The sequence below is a fragment of the Cornus florida genome, unplaced genomic scaffold (genome assembly GCF_030987335.1).
Source record: "Cornus florida cultivar Cherokee Brave unplaced genomic scaffold, ASM3098733v1 CherokeeBrave_3.0.0_Hap2_Chr08, whole genome shotgun sequence".
Lineage (NCBI taxonomy): Eukaryota > Viridiplantae > Streptophyta > Magnoliopsida > Cornales > Cornaceae > Cornus > Cornus florida.
Window position 1 is genome coordinate 28,729,003 of NW_026775578.1, and position 21,574 is coordinate 28,750,576.

The following is a 21,574-nucleotide window of genomic DNA, read 5'->3' on the forward strand; positions in this document are numbered from 1 at the left end:
TCCAACATTCATGCAAATTAATCCATAATAGTCAGCAGCAATATTTTTTAATGTTTTTTTTCCAGGTCACCAGTATAGTACTCGAACTTTGCCCCGACTAATCCCCGGGACACCGGGCAAAACCCCCCCCCAGGTTGGGTTAGTCAGCAGCAATTGTTTCCCGTAACCACTTGATCAGACGGTATGAGACTGCTTAAGAGAGAATTCGACTGCAAAAACATAATTTGTCAGCAGTAGCTTACATTTGAATTTTTCAGGTAAACAACCTGAAATTATAATACTACATATGATCATAAATGGTTGTGTCTCGCATTAATTTTGAAGATCACACATTTCTATACAATTTATTGCGAGTAAAAATGTCCATTGACATACTGAACCTACAGTATAGTAAAGGCAGTTAGTTTTAAAAAGGTCAAATTCAAAAACTCCTTACAAAATCTTTCACTCTCCAATCTCCATGTGCAAGCAAGATCAGTGGAAAGAAAAAGGCAAGCCCCAAATTTGAAGCAATATGGTGTGGTGTTTTTCTATATAAAAGGCAATCAGATACAACAATCCCAAGCTCAACCATATAATAGGGAAAAAAAAAAAAAAAGAACGGAAAATGCCAAAGAATAAGAGCTGTGGTAGAATAAACACCGCGAAGGGACTGGAAAATGAACTTGTTATCCTGAGGCTTGACTGATTGCGAAATTTGGATAAACAGGTCTGAGGTATCAATTATCATCATCTGTGCAGCCAACAAGAGCAAACCACTAATTTCATCGATTGAAGTGTCTCGGATTAGTCCTTCAATTTGATTTGCCTGATTATCACTGTTCCCTTCTGGTTCTAGTAGCGGAAGAGCATGAGCAAGCACTTTGGATTGGCTGAGTTTCCGGGTCATATTTTTGGGAAGCAAGAAAAGTTAAGGCTGTAACAACATCTGCTATAAGGGGCCGCATGGTTGGCTCCTCCTGAACACACACTGCAGCTACAGCAAGAGCTTGGTACAAACCCCTCATTGGGTATTGTCCTTGGAGTGCCGGGTCAGCCATTTGTGAAAACTTCCTTCGGTCTTTGAATAATGGTCGTGCCTGTAACATAAAGACAACATTTTAGCACGAAAAATTCATGTTTTTTTGTTCTACTGTTTGTTGATAAAATAAAGTCTTTAAATGTATACTGTCACTTATTGCAGAAGGGTATTATTCTTATAATTTCTTTTTCTTTTTTATTTATTATTCCCGCAAAACATTTCTAAATATGTTGTTCATCATTAATTTCATGAAGTCGATTATGTTCAAGAAACTGAACAGCAAAATGGGTTCACAGGTACACAAGGTGCAATATATAGTACCACTAGCATAATGCAGGAATCAACAACCATGCTTTGGGTGCAGCAAAAGTAAGAAAGAGTTTATGGAGTTTCGAAAAAGCTAATCAAACCAGTGGAACATCGTTCTACCAAGTCATCTACCCTTGATTGATTAAGTACCGTCTAGCTCATCTTGCAGTAACACTGAAGTCAGCCATACAACTTCCAAGCATGTCACAATCTATGAATTCGCGAGAAACCATAACTATTCTCCACTCTTTCAAAAAAAATTATCGATCTGAATGATGAGTCATAAGAAGACAATTCATGTGCAGCTGCTTAGTAATAATAAAAGAAGAGTCAAATTGAGTTCAAAGATTTACCTAGGTCAGTTTATGAGCCTTGAAAGTTAAGGATTATTTATCCTTTTTAGAAATCGAATGAATCCAGATCCAGTATTGCATATAAACGAGAAAGGTAATAAAAAAAGGAAAAAAAAAAACTCATTCTGGGTGATTTGTCAATTGTTAGGTAAGGTAAATAAAGAAGGGAACGACTGTATAGCTCCATCAGCTGGTACTTAGACCACACATGCTGATCCCAAAGGTTAACTATGTTGCAAGGACTCAGGTAAGAGTGCCAGGTGCAGGTGTGAGTGATTGTTTAGGTATATATTCTGATTTCCGTCGTTTTCAATTAGTTCTTAGCTTTGAGTATGGGTACACGGCCTACCTGTTTGTCAACATGGCTACATTGAGTAAAGAGTTCAAATAAAATAGAAGGTTAATATTGTGGGCCGAAACACCAATGGCGAAAGATACATATACATCAACCGGAAGAGGTACTAAAATTGATCGCCAAGCCAATGCCATCAACATGCATTTGGTCATGCATCTGACAAAGGATTCTGCCCAGTAATCAGCAGTCTACTTAGTGGAATGGCAAACCACATGAATGCACATGACATGCTCTCAGGGTGCTTTAAGCTATCATAGAGTTAAAAAGGACAGTACTGCCTTTATAATGATTTCAACAACAAAAACATTTGAACAGAGAAGATAACAGTGATTCTTACCCAGGCAACCAGATTATGGTCTCCAGCAGCTCTTGAATTGTCAATTGCTTTTCTGCCAGTGATGATTTCCAGGAGAACAACTCCAAAGCTATAGACATCTGATCTCAATGTAAGCTGACCTGTCATTGCATATTCTGGTGCACAATATCCATACGTTCCCATCACTCTAGTGGAAACGTGTGTTTTATCCCCTACTGGACCCAATTTGGCCAAGCCAAAATCGGAAAGCTTTGGATGATACCCTTCATCAAGTAAAATATTGGAGCATTTTAAATCACGATATATAACAGGGGGGTTTGCTTTATCGTGTAAGTGTTCCAAACCCTGCGCAGCTCCGGCAGCAATTTTCATTCTTGTATTCCAGTCAAGTCGTTTCTTATCAGGTGGAAGGTCTGGCATGTGTGAGTGAGAAAAACAAAAATACAGTCTTTTATCAAAAGATACCTCATAGAAAGTTGTTAAAGCCACTAAAAAGCTTATTAAAAAAAAAAGTTGCATGTTGGCTTGACACTGACAATTGGTTCATCACCATGGATAATGCTGGTGTTGGAAACTGTCATGACCAAATGATTCTGAATGGTTTTTCTTTTTTAAATAGAAAATATAAAAATTGATCATTTTTCAAAAGTAAATAGAAAGAAATACCTTCTATACTATATTAAAATCATAAAAATAAAAAAGAAAGAAAAGAAAAGGTAACAAAATTACATAATGTAGAAAGAAAGACCTTCTAGACTATGATAAAATCATAATAAAAATATGTATAAAAAAACAGTAACAAAATAACAGAATATGATTCCAAATCATACGATCATTATCCTTCTTTTGGCTGAGCAAGCTCTTCTTTTGACTCGTTAAACATCAATCTTCTAAAAGCCACATGTACCAAGAAAATGTCAACCATCAAACTTTTATTTGCAAGTTAAGTGTGTGAGACGTAAGGGACTTTCAGGGGGACCTCAGTGAAAGATTAATATTTTAGGACAAAAACAAATTTGAATCTATTTCTATACCATGTAAATGGTCTTCTAGCGATCCTAAAGGCATGTATTCATAAACCAGAAGTCTCTGATCTCCATCAGCACAATATCCAATCAAGTTAACTAAGTTGGGGTGGTGAAGTAGGCTCAACATCAGTACTTCGACAAGGAATTCTCTGTTCCCTTGCAAGCCGTTACGATCAAGTTGCTTGATAGCTACAATCTGCAACAAACAAGATAACAAGATTCAGGTCTTTCCACAAGCTTACTATCGTGGGTCAAAGCTCCATCCATTAGTACTACATATTACAATGAACCTAATGGTAAAATAGCATTAACTAACTACCATAGAGAGGGAAACAGAGAACCAAATGTCAAAGGGAAAAAGAAAAAAAGAAAAAAGAGCATAACAGGACAAATGAAAAGTTGTGTGTGCAAGCTGATAAAGAATAATAGGTTTTGAGATATACAAGTGCTAGAAGACATGTATTTCGTTTGTACATTGGCCTTTTAGAAGAATAATTAAGAAAATTACAGAGAAATAATCATTTAATAGTTAATATAACGATACAACAAACTTTATTACTTTGGCAAAAAAACTATCACAAATTTAGACAACTTTTTGGGTCTTAAATCAAAACAAGTAATGCATAGCTCATCTGTGACCATCAAAATTACTCTGCCCACAACACTGGACCTCTCTAGATAATGGCATATTATTTTTGATAAACAATTTAGAAGTTTTTAAGGACATCTCCAACCTCACAATAGCCAACAAATCCAAGTTATTTTCCTCTAACAAAGAGGCCTAAGATGAGATAGCCAAGTTAATTAGAATTAAGGAAGATTTGATATTCTGCAACATTAAGCAGACACATGGCTTTGTTAAAAATTTAAAAAAAAAAAAAAATGAAAAGAAAAAAAAGGAAGTTCCAAAATGCATTTTCAATTTCTTTGACAAAGAAACTAAGAAATATGAAATTTAGTCATTGTGTACCAAAGAAAATCATATGAGTTTGAAACTTACAAGAAGCTCATTTATAATGTTACAGAAATTTGTAAGCCATAAAACACATCGAATCCTGACACTTCAAAATCCATGAAGAAATCCCATAGTGAAGGAGTTCAACTCACCAACATTTTGAGCAGAACTAAGAAAAGCATATCAAACCAAGTGTCTTTTAAGTCGGTTCTTACCACTCAAAAGTCATAACTTCACTTCATATTTCAAAACAGTTGAAAAATAAAAATTTTTAACAAACCTGGTTGGTACTCTGCAATCGTCCTTTATAGACTCTACCGAATCCTCCTTCACCCAAAAGACAATCTGCCCTGAAATTCTTGGTTGCAGCTGCCAATTCACGAAATGTGAGTGTATTTGCAGCAATGTGACCTGATTCTCCATCCGTAGAAGCCTCCTTTGCATCAAATGAAGAACTCTTATTCAGTTTTTCTGAAAAAAATAATAGAACTCGATTAATCCTATTTGTAGAACAAAACTACATTACTAAAAAGAAGTACAATCACAAATGACAAGATAAGAAGGAGACGGTCAGCATAACCCATGTGGGTTCTGATTTCATTCTTGTGAGGAGGAATAAAGGGTTGCTACCATTGTTCAAATCATAGAAAACAAACAAAGATTATAAGGGAAAAAACTTTAAAAAGTCACAAAACAAACATCCAAGAGGTATTCTAGCTTGGTTGTTTCCAGTAAGACAAAAACCACCAGTATTGATGGTACTAAGTAGTAATACAAAAATTTGCTTTGCTTCTGTCATCAAGTTTCGTTATAGACGATTAAAGTCACAATTATTTCAGAACTAAATGAATTCTATAAACTATTAAGACAATATTCCCTTCAGTTAAAACTAGGGGGTCTTTGTCGCAAATAGATAAATAATAATAACTAAATAAATAAATATTGGCTTTTGCCAAAGCAATGAAGAACAGTGAAAGCGCATGGTAACAACCGGCCATAGAAGCATGTTCTTTGACAAAATCCGATGCTGCTATGGCAATAACAGTAGTTTAAAACTAAAACATCCCATAGAACAACTGAAATAAAAATAATCCCTTGCGACCAAAATAAATTGGAATTATCTATGACTCTTCACTCAATGTTAATTTTGAATTAAGAAATGGGCTTCATCAAACAAATGTATTAATAAGCAGCTGAAAGTGCATGGTAACAACTGTCTTTGATAAAAGCCAATGGTTGAAACGTAAAACACCCCATAGAGCAACTAAAATAAATATAATCCCTTGCAACCAAAACAAAATGAAATTATCTATGACTCTTCACTCGATATTAATTTCATATTAAGAAAAGAGCTTCGTTAACCAATTATATTGATAAGCAGTGAACAACAGCAAAAGCAGCCTCCACAACTGCCTGCAATGCACTTGCTTTGGCAAAAGCCAATTTTTCCATGGTAACACCCCACAAAACTAAATTTCTTTGAAAACAACAAAAAAAGAAAATTAATAGATTAATTTAAATTAATAGATTAGCTTCACTGACCACTGGGCTTGTAAGAAATGGATTTCCAAGCAATTTAACAGATCAAAACAACCTAAAGGACCTCCAAGTTAAAAACTATGGTTAAGAGACCAAACACCAACATCCTATAAAGACATAATCATAACAAATTAACACTACTGTGTCCAAAAATATAAATAAAATTTTTAGAATGCTTAAAATAAAAAATAAATAAATAAAAGCAGCCCATAAAAAATCAGCCAAGACATAATCATGGAAAATTGATACAAACTCAAAGAAAAAATTTATAAAGAAAAAGTTTTTCCCAAATCAGTGATGTAGCCACGTAGGGACAAGTGTGGGCAACTGCCCCCACTCAACTTTTAATTTTTTTAACATTTTATATGGAAAGATTTTTAATTTGTATAATTGCCCCTTCTAAAATTTGATATATACTATATATATATATATATAACCAAAAGCTCATTCACGGTTTTACACCCAAAAAAAAAAAAAAAGGGGACAAAACAAAGGAATATAATTATCACACAACTGTAAATATATATAATATATCTATCAATTTATCACTTTCTCATAAAATATGATATTTTTTTCTACTTTCCCAAAATATTATAATCTCTCACACTTCCAAAAAAAAAAAAAAAAGCATTTCATCAAGATATTCTATCACACTTTTACTTTACCACAAACAAATGGATTGTTTCCATCACATCTTCAATCTTCAACATTTTCCACAATCCAAACAAAGCAAGTGGAGCAACCATTTACGAGTATACAGAAACTCAGTCAGTCGTACTACAGTGCGGGGTAATCTGATTTTTTTTTTTTTTTTTTAATCATCTAAATTTAAGATTATTATTTGATATTATAATTTTAATTAGAAAAATTATTAGTTATTACTATCAAAATTATTTTAGGGCTTATTGTTCTTCCAAAATTTAGTTTGTGTAATTGTGTTACTAATTATTATTCTCTAAATAAGACTTAAAATTTGTTTTTATTTGCAGCCTAAATCAATGAAATCACAGATTCAATGTTATCATGGATTTTTATTTTTATTCATTTTCATATGTGATATATTAGAAACCTTAGATAACTGTGTTATTTTCTTTTTCATATTTTATTCTTGATTCATTGAATATGATTTTTTTTACTATATTTAATTGAATGAACTCAATTTTGAAACAGCAATGAATAATCTGAAAAATCGTTGTGAATGTACTGAATAGAAAAATCATTATGGTTCAAATTATATATATATATTATTGCTATTAAAGATTGCCCCACAGAAGGGAAATTTCTGGCTACGCCACTGTCCCAAATCATTTTTCTCTAGAATGAATCACACAATAATGCAAACCCTCTGAATAATTATGCAAATGACATTCCCTGATCAGTGAGAAGCAAATCTGAAGGTGGTCATAAATTGTATGAAAATGAACCCAGAAAATAGGTCAAACAGTAATGAGTATAAATGTAATGAGCTAAAAAAGGACTACAATTTTTGACATCATCTGAAATTTGTACATGTGTGTGTATATTTTGCTCGTATAGATATATGTATGTATATACCTGAAGTTGATGGGATCTTGTTGTCAGGCTTCTTCTTCTGCCTTTTCTTTGCTTTTTTGTTTGATTTTCCAGGGCAGAGGAACCAACCCATCGCGTCTTTTCTCTCTAAACTAACCAACCCATCGCTTCTTAGGGGGTGTGTGTGTGAGAGAGAGGCCGAAAAAAAAAAACCCAAAAAAGAACCGACTTTAGAGAGAGATCTAAATTCAGACGGGTTCACTTGTCTTTTCACTCTATTTCTTTTTCCTTTTCCCTTTTTGCCTTTTTTTTTTCTTTTTTTAATTTATTTTTTATTTTATTTATAACACACCCTCCTCTCTACATTGGTGTCCTTTTTGCACAAGTACCCTTGTGTTTTTGTATTAGGTAAACCATCCCATATTTTCCATCTTCTTCATCCAAAATATACCTTTTGTGTTTTTTTTTTTTTTTTTGGTAAATTAAAAGATAGGGACTCGATCACGGGCACACTCATTCGAAGAGTTGTGCGCTATAAGCCTATATCAATTAGGCTACTAAATAATGTCCAAAATATAAATTTGTATCAACTAAGTCACTAAATAATACCTAATATTTATAATTGTATAATTTTAACCGATCTATATAGTAAAGTGATCTAATTAAATTCCACTATTAGAACAAAATGTTGATCAAATTCATTTAGATTGAATCATCATCGCACGGAAGGTGTTCCTTCTTTCATTTTCAATTTATCTTTGCCTTCCTTTCACATACAACAAAGAATTCTACAATACTCTCAATCCCAGCGTATGCATTGCATGTACTTGTCCCAGTTGAAGACTTGGACTTAAATAGCATAAGTCTTGCATGAAAGTAAAAGATATCAATTTCTTCCCTTGAGATAAAAAAGAATTAAAAACAGGAAGAAAAAAAGTTACTCTAATCCATGAGATATAGATTAGTCTGTCGGCCTATTATATATACGAATATATACTTGACCCTCTTAAGAAATAGAAATTGATTTAATTTTGCGAAAATTGATTCTTAGGCGTATTTCTTAGACGGATTAATATTAGTGGATGGGATCATGCTTGAGTTTATGCATTACATGATTTACATCTAATGGATAAAAACCCTTTAGGCCAAATAAATCGACTTGAGAAATAGATCTGAGTATCATTATTCTAATTTTGTACATAAATATAATCGCCAATTTAAATTTTATTGAATTATGCGAGAAAACAATCTTGAAAAGAATCACTAACATCGTAATAGTTTCATGAATATCCTTTATATCCTTACAAATTTATTGATAAAACCCATCAACGAGTTGACAAATCTCAACATAAAAACCGCGCAAGATTCATATTTGTGTTTTCCCATATGAAAGGGTAGAAACAATGAGATTTTAAGTACTACTGGTTAGATCAAGAAAAAGAAAAATATATGGGATATAATAGAAAATAGGTTAGAGCATAAGAGTACCATAGCAAATCCCTATTTTGGCTGCGAAAATTTCATTCATTACAAACCAAGTAACCGAATAATGGGGCCTACATTCTTTATCGGAAGGCTATGTTTCAAATCACTTTATTTTGGTGCTAATTCATTACTTACTACTATTTTTATAAAATTAATTATAATTTCAAAACATCTTTTTGAGTCAGCTGTATAATGGAAGCATTAAAAAGTTATTTATTGTCAAACAACCTTTTAATTAATAAATAATACTCAGGTCCTCAGTAGTAATGATTTATACAATTCTTACTGCTTACGTGACCCAATGAAAAGAAAACATGTTCTATTTTATTTAAAACGTCTTTAAAATAAAATATACCAGATCCTACATACGTGACTCACTGATTCTCTCTCTTTCCGGCATTGCCTTCACCCCTCTCTCTTCACCATCTTCTTCCTTTCAAGCTTCTTGTCCTAGAAGCAAGAATATTTGAAGGAGGTATGATCTTTTTTTTTTTCTTTTTCTTTTCACACATTTAGGGTTTCTTTTATGTGTAAGATTTAAGGATCCACATACATATCAACACAAAATTCAAAAACCTGATTTTTTCTGAGATTATGTCCCAATCTGATCTGCTTCTCTCTCTCTTTTTTTACCTTTTTTTTTTTTTTTGGTTATTTAAATGCTGATTTTTTATTCAGGAGAAAAAAAATCAATGAAATTCGAAGAAGCTGACCAAATACGCCAAAGATCAATTTTCTGCGTTTGTCCCGGACTAAAAGCTGAGAGGAAGAAGAAGGTGAAGAGTGAGAGAGTTTAAGGCTGTGCCGGAAAGAGAGAGAATCAGAAAGCATTGTGAACCCACTTTATCAAATCTCATTTTTATAGGATCCAATTTATTTTATTTTTTTGACCTATTTAATAAAAGAGGACGTTTTATTTTGTGGTATGAATCTTCATTAGTGAGGCCCCAAGTATTGTCCATTTTCAAATATATTGAAGGTCTTTTAATTATTCCATTCACATGAACATAAAACCAACTCATTCCATTCACATACACCACCAGAAGAGATCCCTAATCCGGAATTGAACTGCTTAATGTTTAGGGTTTTGATTTAATCCGTGTTCGAAGATAATGAATCCCACTTCATGAGAGAATGATATACAAATTTCAATCATTTTTCAAAAATTATAATATAGTATCACCCACTAATTAAACATTGATATAATTTTACTTATGCTAACAAGATATAATTGACAAAATATAATTGATTGATGCTCCCGAAGAGATAATGTCATCACTCGTTGAAAGTAGAACTGCATTCTCCCAGTGCACGCGTCTTTGTGATAAATAATTGAACCGTGATTAATGAATGACACATGCTTTGTATTATTGGACCTATCAAAAAGGAAACTTTTTTTTTGTCATCTTGTTATATGCCTGGCGAATTGTTACGCATATATTAGATATGGTACCTAAGAGATAATGGTGCCATTATGACGTGTACATGAAAAATAATGATTTGAGACCCTGAAAGCTTCTTCTCAGGGTTGGTAATACTACAGCAGCTAGACCTTTTGGATACCAAGAAAGCTCCTCCCACTCAGGTTTCTCTCTCTCTCTCTCTCTCTCTCTCTCTCTCTCACACGCACACACACATACTTGCAAAGCATTCAGGACTTCAACTATGTTTTATTGGGACCATTTTTCATTTTTCCAAACTAAGAATAAGAGCTGCATCACACCCTAAACAGTTTATCTGAACAACCCAGGATCAATTCTCACATCTTTATTTGTGGATAATTCACTTAAAACACAATAAACCTAGTATCTTGATTGCTGCAATGGTTAACACTAGACACAGATACCTAGCGAGCAATGACTCTTTGAATAGAAGTCATACTTGATGTGTGTTATATATTCAGAACAAAAAGCTGTGAGAGAAGTATTTTACCTGGTGAAGAATCACCACAAGTTCCTTTGACATTCACCTTTTCCTTTCTGAATGCGTCTCTTTCGCTTGGTGGATCGGGTACCAACATGAAGCAATTTTAATATAAAGCCAGACCCTATCGAGAGTTCAACAAAATCAGCATTGATGAGCTCTAAATACCACATAAAAGTGGGGCAAAGAGATTGAATAGAGAGTTTCACAAGCTTCCATATGCGGAAATCCTGTTTGAGCAACAACACAGCACACCAAAACGAATTGGTTTTATTTGATAGGTCTACACTTTTAAGGGTCATCTAACAACATAATATATAGTCTCGGGTAGTCTTCAGAGTGTCCTCACACTGGTAGTCTTCAATTGCCATAGCTCTACTAATTGACTTTATTTTCACCTTGTATTGCCCGTCATTGAATTGATGCTCCCACCCAATCTACAAACTCGGTGCTAATCTTCATCTATGTATTCCACATGCACTGTCAGGAAAAAGGATGTGTTAGCAATTTGTCACCTTGCTTTCGTTTTCATGCACTGCCTGCCGCACAAATTGTCCTCGAACACGTGGTCTCTGTTCAGCCAGTCTCTTCCTGTTTTGATATCGGACCTGGAAAGCATGAGAAGGAAAAACATTTCCATCATTTTTGCTTTTATAATTGAATAAAGAAATGAACTATGTGCTACAGAGGCCAATGCAAAAACAAAAATAAATTACAATTTCTTCAGTTTTGATGAATTTGTTTACATGCAAATGGTATTACCAACAAAATGCACAAACGGATTTTTTAGAGGTGGAAAAGCAATATTCATGGTGATTGATGTGTCTCCTAGAAGGTGTTTTGTGCAGGATTATGCAAGTGGTAACATAGATGGTCTTGTAGAAATGCCAGAGAGTTGGATTTAAGTCGTTATGCTGGGGAAGCGTCCATTGAAATATCTATGCTATGTTTTTGCTCAGTGTAGATGTTAGAACACAATCCAAGAGTTACCTTTTTCCCAAAGCATCTTTCTTTCCTCTTCTGGCGGAACTTGTTCAAAGCAGCCTGTCTCCGTGTGGACCAATTTTGATGTACCTCAGTCCTGCTTTCACTCCCATTTCCACCGAAAATTTCAAAATTTCTAGCCATACCATTATCACTTTCCATGTTTGTGCCTTCGGCAAATACAGCAGTGCTGCTACCATTTTGATTGCTACCACCATTTTGCCCATTGCTTCCGTTGTCACTTCCTGAAGCACTTCCATAATTAGCAGCATTGCCTTCAATTGGAGTGGTTGACACATTGGATGGCGCAAAATGTGGAGCTGCTACCACATTTCTCGAAGACAAATCATCACAGTTGGACAGCTGCTGCTGTTGCTGCATGTTATGGACAAGGTAGTGATGATGGTGGTAATGGTGATGGTTGTGCTGGAGTTGGACCTGGTGGTGCATACCCCTTGCGTGTGCCAGGACCCTGTCAACTGTTGCAGCGTTGGTTTTACCTGATATGACAGGCTGAAATGAAGACATATGCCCACTTTGCACTTGTTGAAAGGCAGAGAATGGATGGATACTGACTGCAGACTTAGGCATTGGTTTTTCGGTGAACGCGGCTGGCTTGGTAAAAACGTTATTAGTGGTGGAGCCCATGTCATTGTTGTTGCTACTGCCGTTGGAATTCTGATTAGGAGTGCCATTTGAATTAGATTGTAAATTGTGTATCGACTCTGTCTTTGCTGCTTCTGATCTATTATCAAACGGAGAACAGCTGCCTACATTCCCAGTCGGAGCCTGGTTAGCAGCCAAAGTGGTGTTATACTTATACCTGCATGGTAATGAGTCATATGAATGTTCAAGTTAATAGCTTCAATTCTAGTTTAGAAAAGTGAATTTCGCTTTTAAATATCCTCACACCTAGAGAAGGCTGAATGGTCCGACTGTTTTAAAATATTTCGCTCTTGCGGATTGGTCCCAGTATCTCCAGCATCTCTCCGTCTTTTCAAACTGAGCTCAAGGGAAGGTATTTTTTCAGCATCATGGATGGCCTTATCTTTGATGTTGGTGATCTTGGAGAAGTCCATTGGAATTTCGATGGCCATACTTTCCATCTGAGGATTTGTACTGTTGGTGATGGCACCCATAAGATCAGCAGCTTCATTCATGAATTCTGCATTTGATGTGTCTCTGTTGATCTCCCCTTTCCCTTTTTCTAGTTTCTCACAATCTTCCTTCAAGTCTAAATCAGAAAAGGTTTTCTTATGAGTACCTGCTACACTAGTTAATACTTTATTGCTTTGGTCTTCAAGCTGTAAATCTGTATTTTTAGGGACTCCTATCTCCAAATCTTTGCCCATTGTGCCATTCTCTGGGGAATGAAATGCAGCATGATTTTTAGCAAAAGAAGGAAACAAAGAATAACAAAACATATACTAGACCAGTGAAAGTGCAAATTTGATTTTTGCCAATAAAGCCATGCATACCAAGCACGTCACCCTGTTCATGGCACTCCCTTGTGGCATTCATATGCACCAAGTTATTGCTAAACACTTTGGGTTTAGAATGGATAACCTGGGCACGTGTGCTATCAGGGGGATCTGCTAAGTTGTCGCACGATGACATTGGTTTGGTGCTATCAACTTCTACTGCCCTTTTTGTCCAAGAGTTCTGCACATGATAAGATTACTACAATTGATCCTGAGCTGAAAAAAAGAGTCACACTTAATCTAGTCTATAAATTTTTTTTTTTTTGGTAAGTCAATAAAATTTATTATATAAAAAAAAAAAAAAAAAAAAAACAGTGACTTTCCCATTGGAGATTCTAGAATTTGTTTTCCCTTCTTACGTAGTTGGTACTCAACCCCCCCGGCGGGGTAATTGTTTTACCCAAGAAGGGTCGAACCTTAAACCTGATGCTTCCTTAGGCACCAGGGCCAAGTGACTTACTCACTTGAGCCAACCCCTTGGGGTTGACTCCATACAATCTTTCATCTTATCCATAAAACAATGGAATGGAAACAAGTGGCAAGTTTAGTCAAACAAACAAGCTGAAGATACTTAGGCATGCCAAAACAGAACACAGGACTGATTCTATAAGCACCCTCACAATAAATGGAAAGGTGGTCTACCATTCGCTTGCTGTCAAAAGATATAGGCCATTTATTTAGTTTAATTTTTTTAGACCTTCCATCTACAGTAAGGCTCTATGCTTCATTCAATCAACCATGAACCTATTTCTCCGACCTGATCTGCTTTCCTTGCCTTGAAGTAGGTGTTTTGCTTTGGTGCTATCCTTAAAACCCTATCAAATAGAGTTGTACACCCAGAGAACAAAATTTTGTTTTGGGGTTTGGAGGCAGAAGGCCCCTAAACTCTCTTACAGGGGAAGAACTGTCCATACCGGATGCAACCCATTAACAATAACATATAAACAGAAGAGCTCAAAAGAAGCACCCAAAAGCCGCTTCTGGCTTTCAGAGCCCAAAAGCTGCTTTTTAAATTGTTAGAAACAAAAGAGCTTCACGCCTTGAAGAGGTTTCAATTTACCAACTTCTTTGGGACACTTTTCCTAAGAAAACATAGGAAGTTGTTTTGTGTTTAATGAAAATTCTCTGTAGGACTCGTATATATTGGTGGGTATATATATATATATATATATATATATATCTAGTCATTGTGTTTGATTGGACTTGATCACAAGGAAGACTATTTCTGTGTGGTCATTAAGCTCGCCATGTTTTTCAGCAAATATAGCAATTGGTTGAACACTCCCTGTGTCTGTAGATGTATAGAAAAAAGTGGCCACTCTATAAGTTGAAGAATACAGCTGAACATATTTACACAACGAAAATTGAGATGTCATCATAATATGGCCAAGTTAATGCACACATCTGAAAACCATAGATTTTTTATTTAGCATTAAATAATCAGAGGTGGTGTTAGATAGAATGCAATCTGTTTTCTAGAATTTATAGACAGTTCTAAAGATAAAAGGTTCTAGATGTGGCTGACACAATCTGACCCGTAACTAAGTGAAAATTCCGTTGGAAAATTGTATTAATTGAATGCGACATCCTTCATCTGTCCAACTATTATTCTAGCTTATAGATGTAAATCTACTCAATTTACTATCTTTTTCATTTAATTTTCTTTTTGATCCGCTTATATTTGTAACCTATTGAATCTATTCTGATGCTCAAATTTTTAGAAGATTCACGAAGTTTGAATTAGTTGGTGACTATATTCTTTTACTCCTCTTGTTAATTACTCTATTGTGCTGTTATTTCCTTTTAATTTAACTGGTCAATTACTAGATTTTTTTGTTACAACACATCAATTATTTGGCTTTTGTTTCAGGAAGTGGCAAAGAAAATAGATTTACATGATGATAAAGCAATGCTAAAGGCCACAAACACAGTTTTCAGATTAAAAGTACAAGGCAAGAAGGATATATATTTGCTAGTAACTTCCACAAATTGAAGATAACATATTGTTCAGTTCATACATAGACACATCCTCTAACAGAATTACAAATGATACATTTTCGAACTATCCCTCTGACATAACTAGAATGACGAGTAGTGATAAGCCCAAGTTCACTCCTTTTCTTCCAATAGGACTATCACGTTGCCCCATGAATGCCTTCAATATCATTTCCTTTGTTACTGGTTGATTAAGCATCCACAATGTCATGCCCTATAAATATATGATTGTATTGCTATGTTTTAACACCCCCCCCCACACCCCCCCCCCCCCCCCCCCCCCAACCCAACCCAACCCAACCCAACCCAAAAAATATATACATATATATCTTCTGAGGCCAGGATGTGGGGGAATATCATCGCTTTCTTTGATGATTGCAGTTATGTGCCAATGTTGACCCATTGCCACATAATTTTTTAATCAACCCTTAACACTCTACTAATACACATCATTATATGATAATTAATGTAAAACATACACAGATAGCAGCAAACTAAAGCAACAAATGATCAGGTGAACATATTGTGTGTGTATGAACGTATTTATACAAATATGTACATTTAGAGATTAGTAAAAAAAGTGATATGATAAACTACTGCCTTGTCATTTGAAAAGATTTAAGTAATACCTGAGTGCCACTTCCATTGTCACTTCCATCCCTAGCATCCAAACCAGTGCTTCCATTATCATCGGCATCATAGCTGCCAGTGTTATTGTCTGACCCTTCATCACTTTTAGACTTTGTACAAGTTTGAGCTTGTATGCCACTTTCACTCCCACCACTACCACTAGACTGGATGAAAAAAAAATAAGAAGAAGAAGAAGAAGAGAGAGTGAAAATTTCCCCAATGCAACTTAAACCAATCCCTTCTTCTAGTAGGGATTGTTCAACAAATGATGCCCTCATTGTTTACATGCTACATCAAAACAAAGTATATGTTCCATATTGTATTCATATATAAATTGGAATAACTTTATTAACTCACACTGTTACATTTCCTCCAAACATGCCGCCAAAGGTTTTTAAGTTCATTCTTTCGAACAGGCTTCAATAAAAAGTCAACTGCACCCTTCGACAAACACTTGACAACTAAACTCACAGAATCAGTAGATGACATCACTGCACACAAAACTTATCAGGTGTAGCAATTAAGAGTATTGGTTTCATAAATATCAAGGAAAAAGAGTTTTATATGCACATAAAACTAGCATAGGAAATGCAAAAGGCAAAAGCACTCACTAATCACAGGAATATTCTTGCAAGTTTTGTGGCTCATTATCTTGCCTAAGAGACCAATGCCTGATAAAGAAGGCATGACTACCTCCATCAAAACAAGATCAATATGATTGGTTAAATCTTTTAAGATTTTCCATGCTTCTAGACCATTTGCTACAGCTGTAACTGCCAAGATCCAGATGATAAAAAAAAATTAAAAAATTAAAAAAATTAAAAAAAGGATGTTGTCATTAAAAGGATAGACAAAATATTTAGTAAATTCATGTTTTGACATACAAACCATCACATCTATAATATATTCTAAATGTTAATATACATGTGAAAAATATAAGAAATGGATTATGACTTGGAAATCTTATGAGATACCAAACCTCAAGGAAATATATCATCAAATTAATGTCATTTATATAGACATCTACTCATTTAGAGATCGTATATCATGAAATGAATCACAAAAATGAGTAAAGAAACAAATGCATAGGTACTTTAATCATAACAGTAAATAGGTCCATCAGAGAATCTATTCACATAACATAATAGCCAACTATACAAATATTGATGCTCCATACCTTACATCTACTTCATCTTCCATCCTGTGGTCAATACATGAATAAGCTGAAAAACTACTTCACCAGGAGATTAATACATTTACACAGATGGATTCACATTTTACATAGCATAAAAGAGAACAATATTATTGACGTTAAATACCTTATATCTACTGTTTGCTTCTTCTTATTCTCTCTACTTTACACCCTTTCTAATAGCTCTTGTACCTTATCTTATTAGTTGACATGAGGGGAGGCTATTGATCGCTTGCGAAAGCTTATCCAAATAGTGTGGTATGGGAGAACTAGGGTTTGGGAGAATCTGCCTCTTTCTAGTTAAGATTTTGGACTGAATTACAATCCAACTATAGTACTGCTTCATATGGTACACTCAAAAGGAATTCTAGCACTTTGAGTCTAATTAAGAAAACAAAAATTTATAAAAAGATAAAAAGCAAGAGAAGACAAAGAATAGGGTAGGAGGGAATATTCCATATCATTTCAAAAAAAAAAAAAAAAAAGCAGCTGGGCAGAAAAGATATACTAAATGCAGGTTGAAAAAGGAAATTCCAGTTTATTCGACTGAATCATACCAAAACACCAAGAAGCTCACTGATCACACCCCGAATCCAGAAACCCAACACTCAATGTGAGATGTAGGTTTAAGGGTTGAAATTAAATTAAAGTAACTTATCAAAAAATTAAAGTAATTTTACTTCTTAAAAACATATTATTCCAATGAGTTCGTATTATAAAATTTATAAATCAATATTTCATAATAGAATAAATTTCCGTCTTAGTAATCTAGAATAATTTTATTTGGTTTTTAAAATGCACTAAATCTTCTCCATAAATTCATTTCCATTCAGACTATGTCGATTAAAATTTAGGCAGTGCCTCTATATAAAAACTCTAAGAAAACAAAGTAAACCTGCTTTGGATTTCATGGAATTTCATAAAATACTCAAACAAGTCTGAACTATAGGCAAAATTTTAGAATTTTAAGGATATTTAATCCATGATTAATACACATTTAAAATAGGCTAGTTCATAAAACTAAGTGCTCCGGCGTGGGCAAAGTGTGTGCGAGTACTTTTCTGATCAAAAAAATAAAAATAAAGCTAAGTGCTAGTGTGTGAGTATGCATGCAAGAAGCATCATGTTTCAAACACTTTCAACTCCTCTTCAGTCTCCTCTTTGTGGCAAGTCTAGAAATGTAAAAATTTAAAGTGAGCTAACATAACTCAGTACAGCGGTGACACTTATTCTTAAATCTATAGAAACCTAATAAGGCTAATACGCATGAAAATTTTCAACGCACCAATAGCAAGAATTTAAAAGGCGGACAATATATCTGGAAGAGAACAATAATCACTTTAACAATCTATCAGAATTTGAAACAATAAATCCAAATAGAAAACTATAACCCCAAGGCATACCTTATACTGTTTATTGTACAGACCTTTAGGACCCTTCCTCAGAATTAGGCTGAGGGCCACTTCCCATCCCCGTCCCCGTTTAACATAGCATCCCCCATCCCCATTTAAGTTCCGCCACCCCGTCCTCGCACTGGCTCACTCCATTAATTTTTTGTTAAAAAGGTATATATAATATTTTGTTAATTTGTTAATGAAAGAAATCCATTGTGGGAAAGCAATATGAGAAATCAACATAATAGAATCAAAAAACTCAATTACTATATTTGATAAGAAACTCAATTAGTATATCTTCTAATAAAGTACCGGGGTATCATGGTAAGTTCATAACACATAAGAGTATCAAAAAAATCAATTAGAATATTTGATAAGAAACTCAATTAGTATATTAAAAATAAAGTACAGGGGTATCATGGTAATTTCATAACATAACCGGCAGGTATACCTTTCCCGGGCCGTCCCTGCCCAAAATCCGCGCAGGTTTTCACTCCATCCCCTTCCCGTCCCCAATTAATCCACCCTACATCCATTCGAAAGGGGTAGGACGGAGCGGGGTAATTTTCCACCCCTACTCAGAATCCTTTATTCTCAGTTGTCATTTAAACCTTTTAGGGCCTCTCACCGTAGGACAGTTCCCCCATAAACATACAATAATCAATGTCACAACATGTATTCAAAATTTTAGGGGCTCTCACCAAAGGGTCGTACTTCCATTAAAATACATGCCAAATATAAGTGATGAGAGAGTTAAACTCCCATTAAAATACATGTCAAATACAAGTGATGAGAGTTACTAACCTTCATAGCTGCAATTTCGAAGTAATGCACTGACAACATGGCGAGTTGAATCATCATTTTCCACCAGAAGAACCTTAAGAGACCTCAGAGGAAGAAACCTCTCCCAGCGAATCACAGGCCCTTGAGGCTGTTGCTGCAGACTCGGCAGAACAGTGTCTGCTTCAGCCAACTTAATACTCCCACAGCTTACATCTTCATTAATCCTTAACCCATCTTCCTCTAAGAGATCCTGCCCTTCACCGGCAAGTCCATTCCTCAATTCCTTTTGCTTCATCCTTTATGTGGTAATCGAGTGGCCAGTTTGCTGAAATGGGTGCTAGCTTTTCCAGTCTTTTGGTTGTGGGGCAATTATCGTTCATCCAAACACGCCTTATCAACCAGATTCAAAAAGACCAATGATGAATAAGGCACTGGATTGAGTCAGCAACAAAACCTCCAATTTAGAAGAGAAGTTGCACATACTGTTGTCTTCAAGAAACCAACCACAAAAATACCGAATCTTTCAACAAGTTCTGAACCAAAGATATGTACAGAATTAGAATCTACAAATAAACCAAAACATAATGAATAAATACAAATGTAACACAAAGTATCAACCACTCCAATCAAATGTGCGAAGAGCTGTAAATTAGATACTCCAAACCCTAACATACATACTACAAGTAGTACTTTTCTGCAAATAAAGATACAAATCTGCTCTAATCAACACCTCTGTTATCTTATCTGTTTGAATGAGTGCTGCAGAAATTGCACTTACCTTAGGTAACAATCTCAACAAACAAATTTTAACACTATAAACTCTACCATATATTAAGAAGTCAAAATATTCTCATGTGAAACCTGGAACTATGCAATCTGTAAACAATTCAGATTCAGAATATAGTGTATGTAGAAAAAAATAGTGATTACGATTCTTCAGGTCCTGAAGAAATTAAAAATAATCTCTAACTTAGTCTAAACAGGGCATTAACGCTCTCTCACAGTAATTTAGAAACACAACACTCAAAATCCTACTTTTTCAATATATCAAAGTTTCTCAGAATTCAGAAACAAAATATTGCATAATAAAACAACAATTATCTAGAAAGAAAGAAATCAAATTTTCCAGAGAAAATTTAAGCAGGAAAATTGTTCTTTCATATTAAACACTGAATCAAATCACCTTCCAAGCTTCATTGATGAAGAACAGAGCCAATCTTCGAAATTGGGAAAATAAATTAGGTCAGATTTGAAAATTTTGACACAAAGATTAACCAAAATTACTCCAAATGATTTAGAGCAGTTTTAGGGTTTGTTGTTGAAATGTGTCAACGAGAAGAGCTAAAAAGATATGTCTGGTGTTTGGATATTATATTAGTCCAAGTTGGTTGATGACGTGGATATTGTGGAGGTGGGGATTGTCGGAGGTGTTCCACGTAGGATTACATGTAAGCGAGAACAGTATGACGTGTAGTGAAATCTAAAGCCGGACGCTGGATAGTTTAGGCTAGATCTGAAATGATCTTAGATCGGATTGTGGACACGTGGCTCGCTGTGGACTCAGTTAAAGGTCTTTTGTGAGGAAATGACCTTTTTGTCCCTTCAAATTAAAGAAGTGGATTGCGCCGTTTCTTGTGGTTTGAGACTAACGACGAATTTAACGGCGGTGATGTTTGCTTAATGCCGAAATTGCCCTTATACTTTTCCCAAAATACCTCCAAGAGTGGTCAAGCGGTCCACATCAGCTAAAAATATCTGGCTGACTGACAAATCATCCGGTGGCACGTTACAAATTAAAAAAAGGTCGGGACTTTAGTTTGTGACTCTGTATTGTTTCAATCACTTTGTCAGCAGACCGACCAAAACAATGACCCCTTTCGTTGTGCACCAAATGAAGCAGAAATAAAAAAATAAAATTTTAATAATTTGAAATTATTACTTTTAAAATATTATAAACATTGTTATATAATATTAATTGAGGTATGATATTATTTATGTTCGACCCGATTTTTAGGAATAAAAGATGATGATTTTATTTATGAATAATTATTTGGGTAACAATAATGTAACTTCTTCTGTTTATTTTTATTAATATTATTTTGATGGAAATGAAAAAAATAAGATTTATGTAACCAATTCTTGAAATAGTTAAAAAAAAAAAATCTATTAAGTTTAGCTGAGTTGAGCTACCCGCACTACGTTCCTAATGTATCATACTCCCTCCCTCCCTCCCATTTTAAGGTCCATTTTTTCTAATATAATTTTTAAGATTGATTTTTAATATTTTTTTTTGTTGTATTCATAATGAATAAGTTTAAT

General features: G+C 34.6%; 2 protein-coding genes across 6 annotated transcripts; both read right to left on the reverse strand.

Moving 5' to 3' along the window:
- Window positions 1–583: 583 nt before the first annotated feature.
- On the reverse strand, window positions 584–10,936 carry LOC132271018 (probable serine/threonine-protein kinase PBL7). 2 transcript variants are annotated; one of them, XM_059772252.1, is made up of 5 exons: window positions 10,806–10,936; window positions 4,618–4,808; window positions 3,389–3,578; window positions 2,376–2,767; window positions 584–1,079 (listed from the first exon to the last, which is right to left on the reverse strand). In XM_059772252.1, the coding sequence occupies exons 1-5, from the start codon at window positions 10,891–10,893 to the stop codon at window positions 816–818; spliced, it is 1,125 nt and encodes a 374-aa protein (XP_059628235.1). In that variant the 5' UTR covers window positions 10,894–10,936; the 3' UTR covers window positions 584–815. The 2 variants fall into 2 exon arrangements, with proteins under 2 accessions (XP_059628235.1, XP_059628234.1); XM_059772251.1 differs by lacking the exon at window positions 10,806–10,936 and adding an exon at window positions 7,431–8,026.
- Window positions 10,931–20,610, reverse strand: LOC132271017 (two-component response regulator-like PRR37). Of its 4 annotated transcripts, none has more exons than XM_059772248.1 (9): window positions 20,439–20,610; window positions 19,277–19,788; window positions 16,498–16,659; window positions 16,244–16,347; window positions 15,886–16,050; window positions 13,259–13,442; window positions 12,693–13,143; window positions 11,787–12,603; window positions 10,931–11,404 (listed from the first exon to the last, which is right to left on the reverse strand). In XM_059772248.1, the coding sequence occupies exons 2-9, from the start codon at window positions 19,548–19,550 to the stop codon at window positions 11,297–11,299; spliced, it is 2,265 nt and encodes a 754-aa protein (XP_059628231.1). In that variant the 5' UTR covers window positions 19,551–19,788; window positions 20,439–20,610; the 3' UTR covers window positions 10,931–11,296. The 4 variants fall into 4 exon arrangements, with proteins under 4 accessions (XP_059628231.1, XP_059628230.1, XP_059628233.1 ...); XM_059772247.1 differs by having other exon boundaries at window positions 16,244–16,377; XM_059772250.1 differs by lacking the exons at window positions 19,277–19,788; window positions 20,439–20,610 and adding an exon at window positions 18,482–18,502 and having other exon boundaries at window positions 16,244–16,377.
- Between the last annotated feature and the right edge of the window lie 964 nt (window positions 20,611–21,574).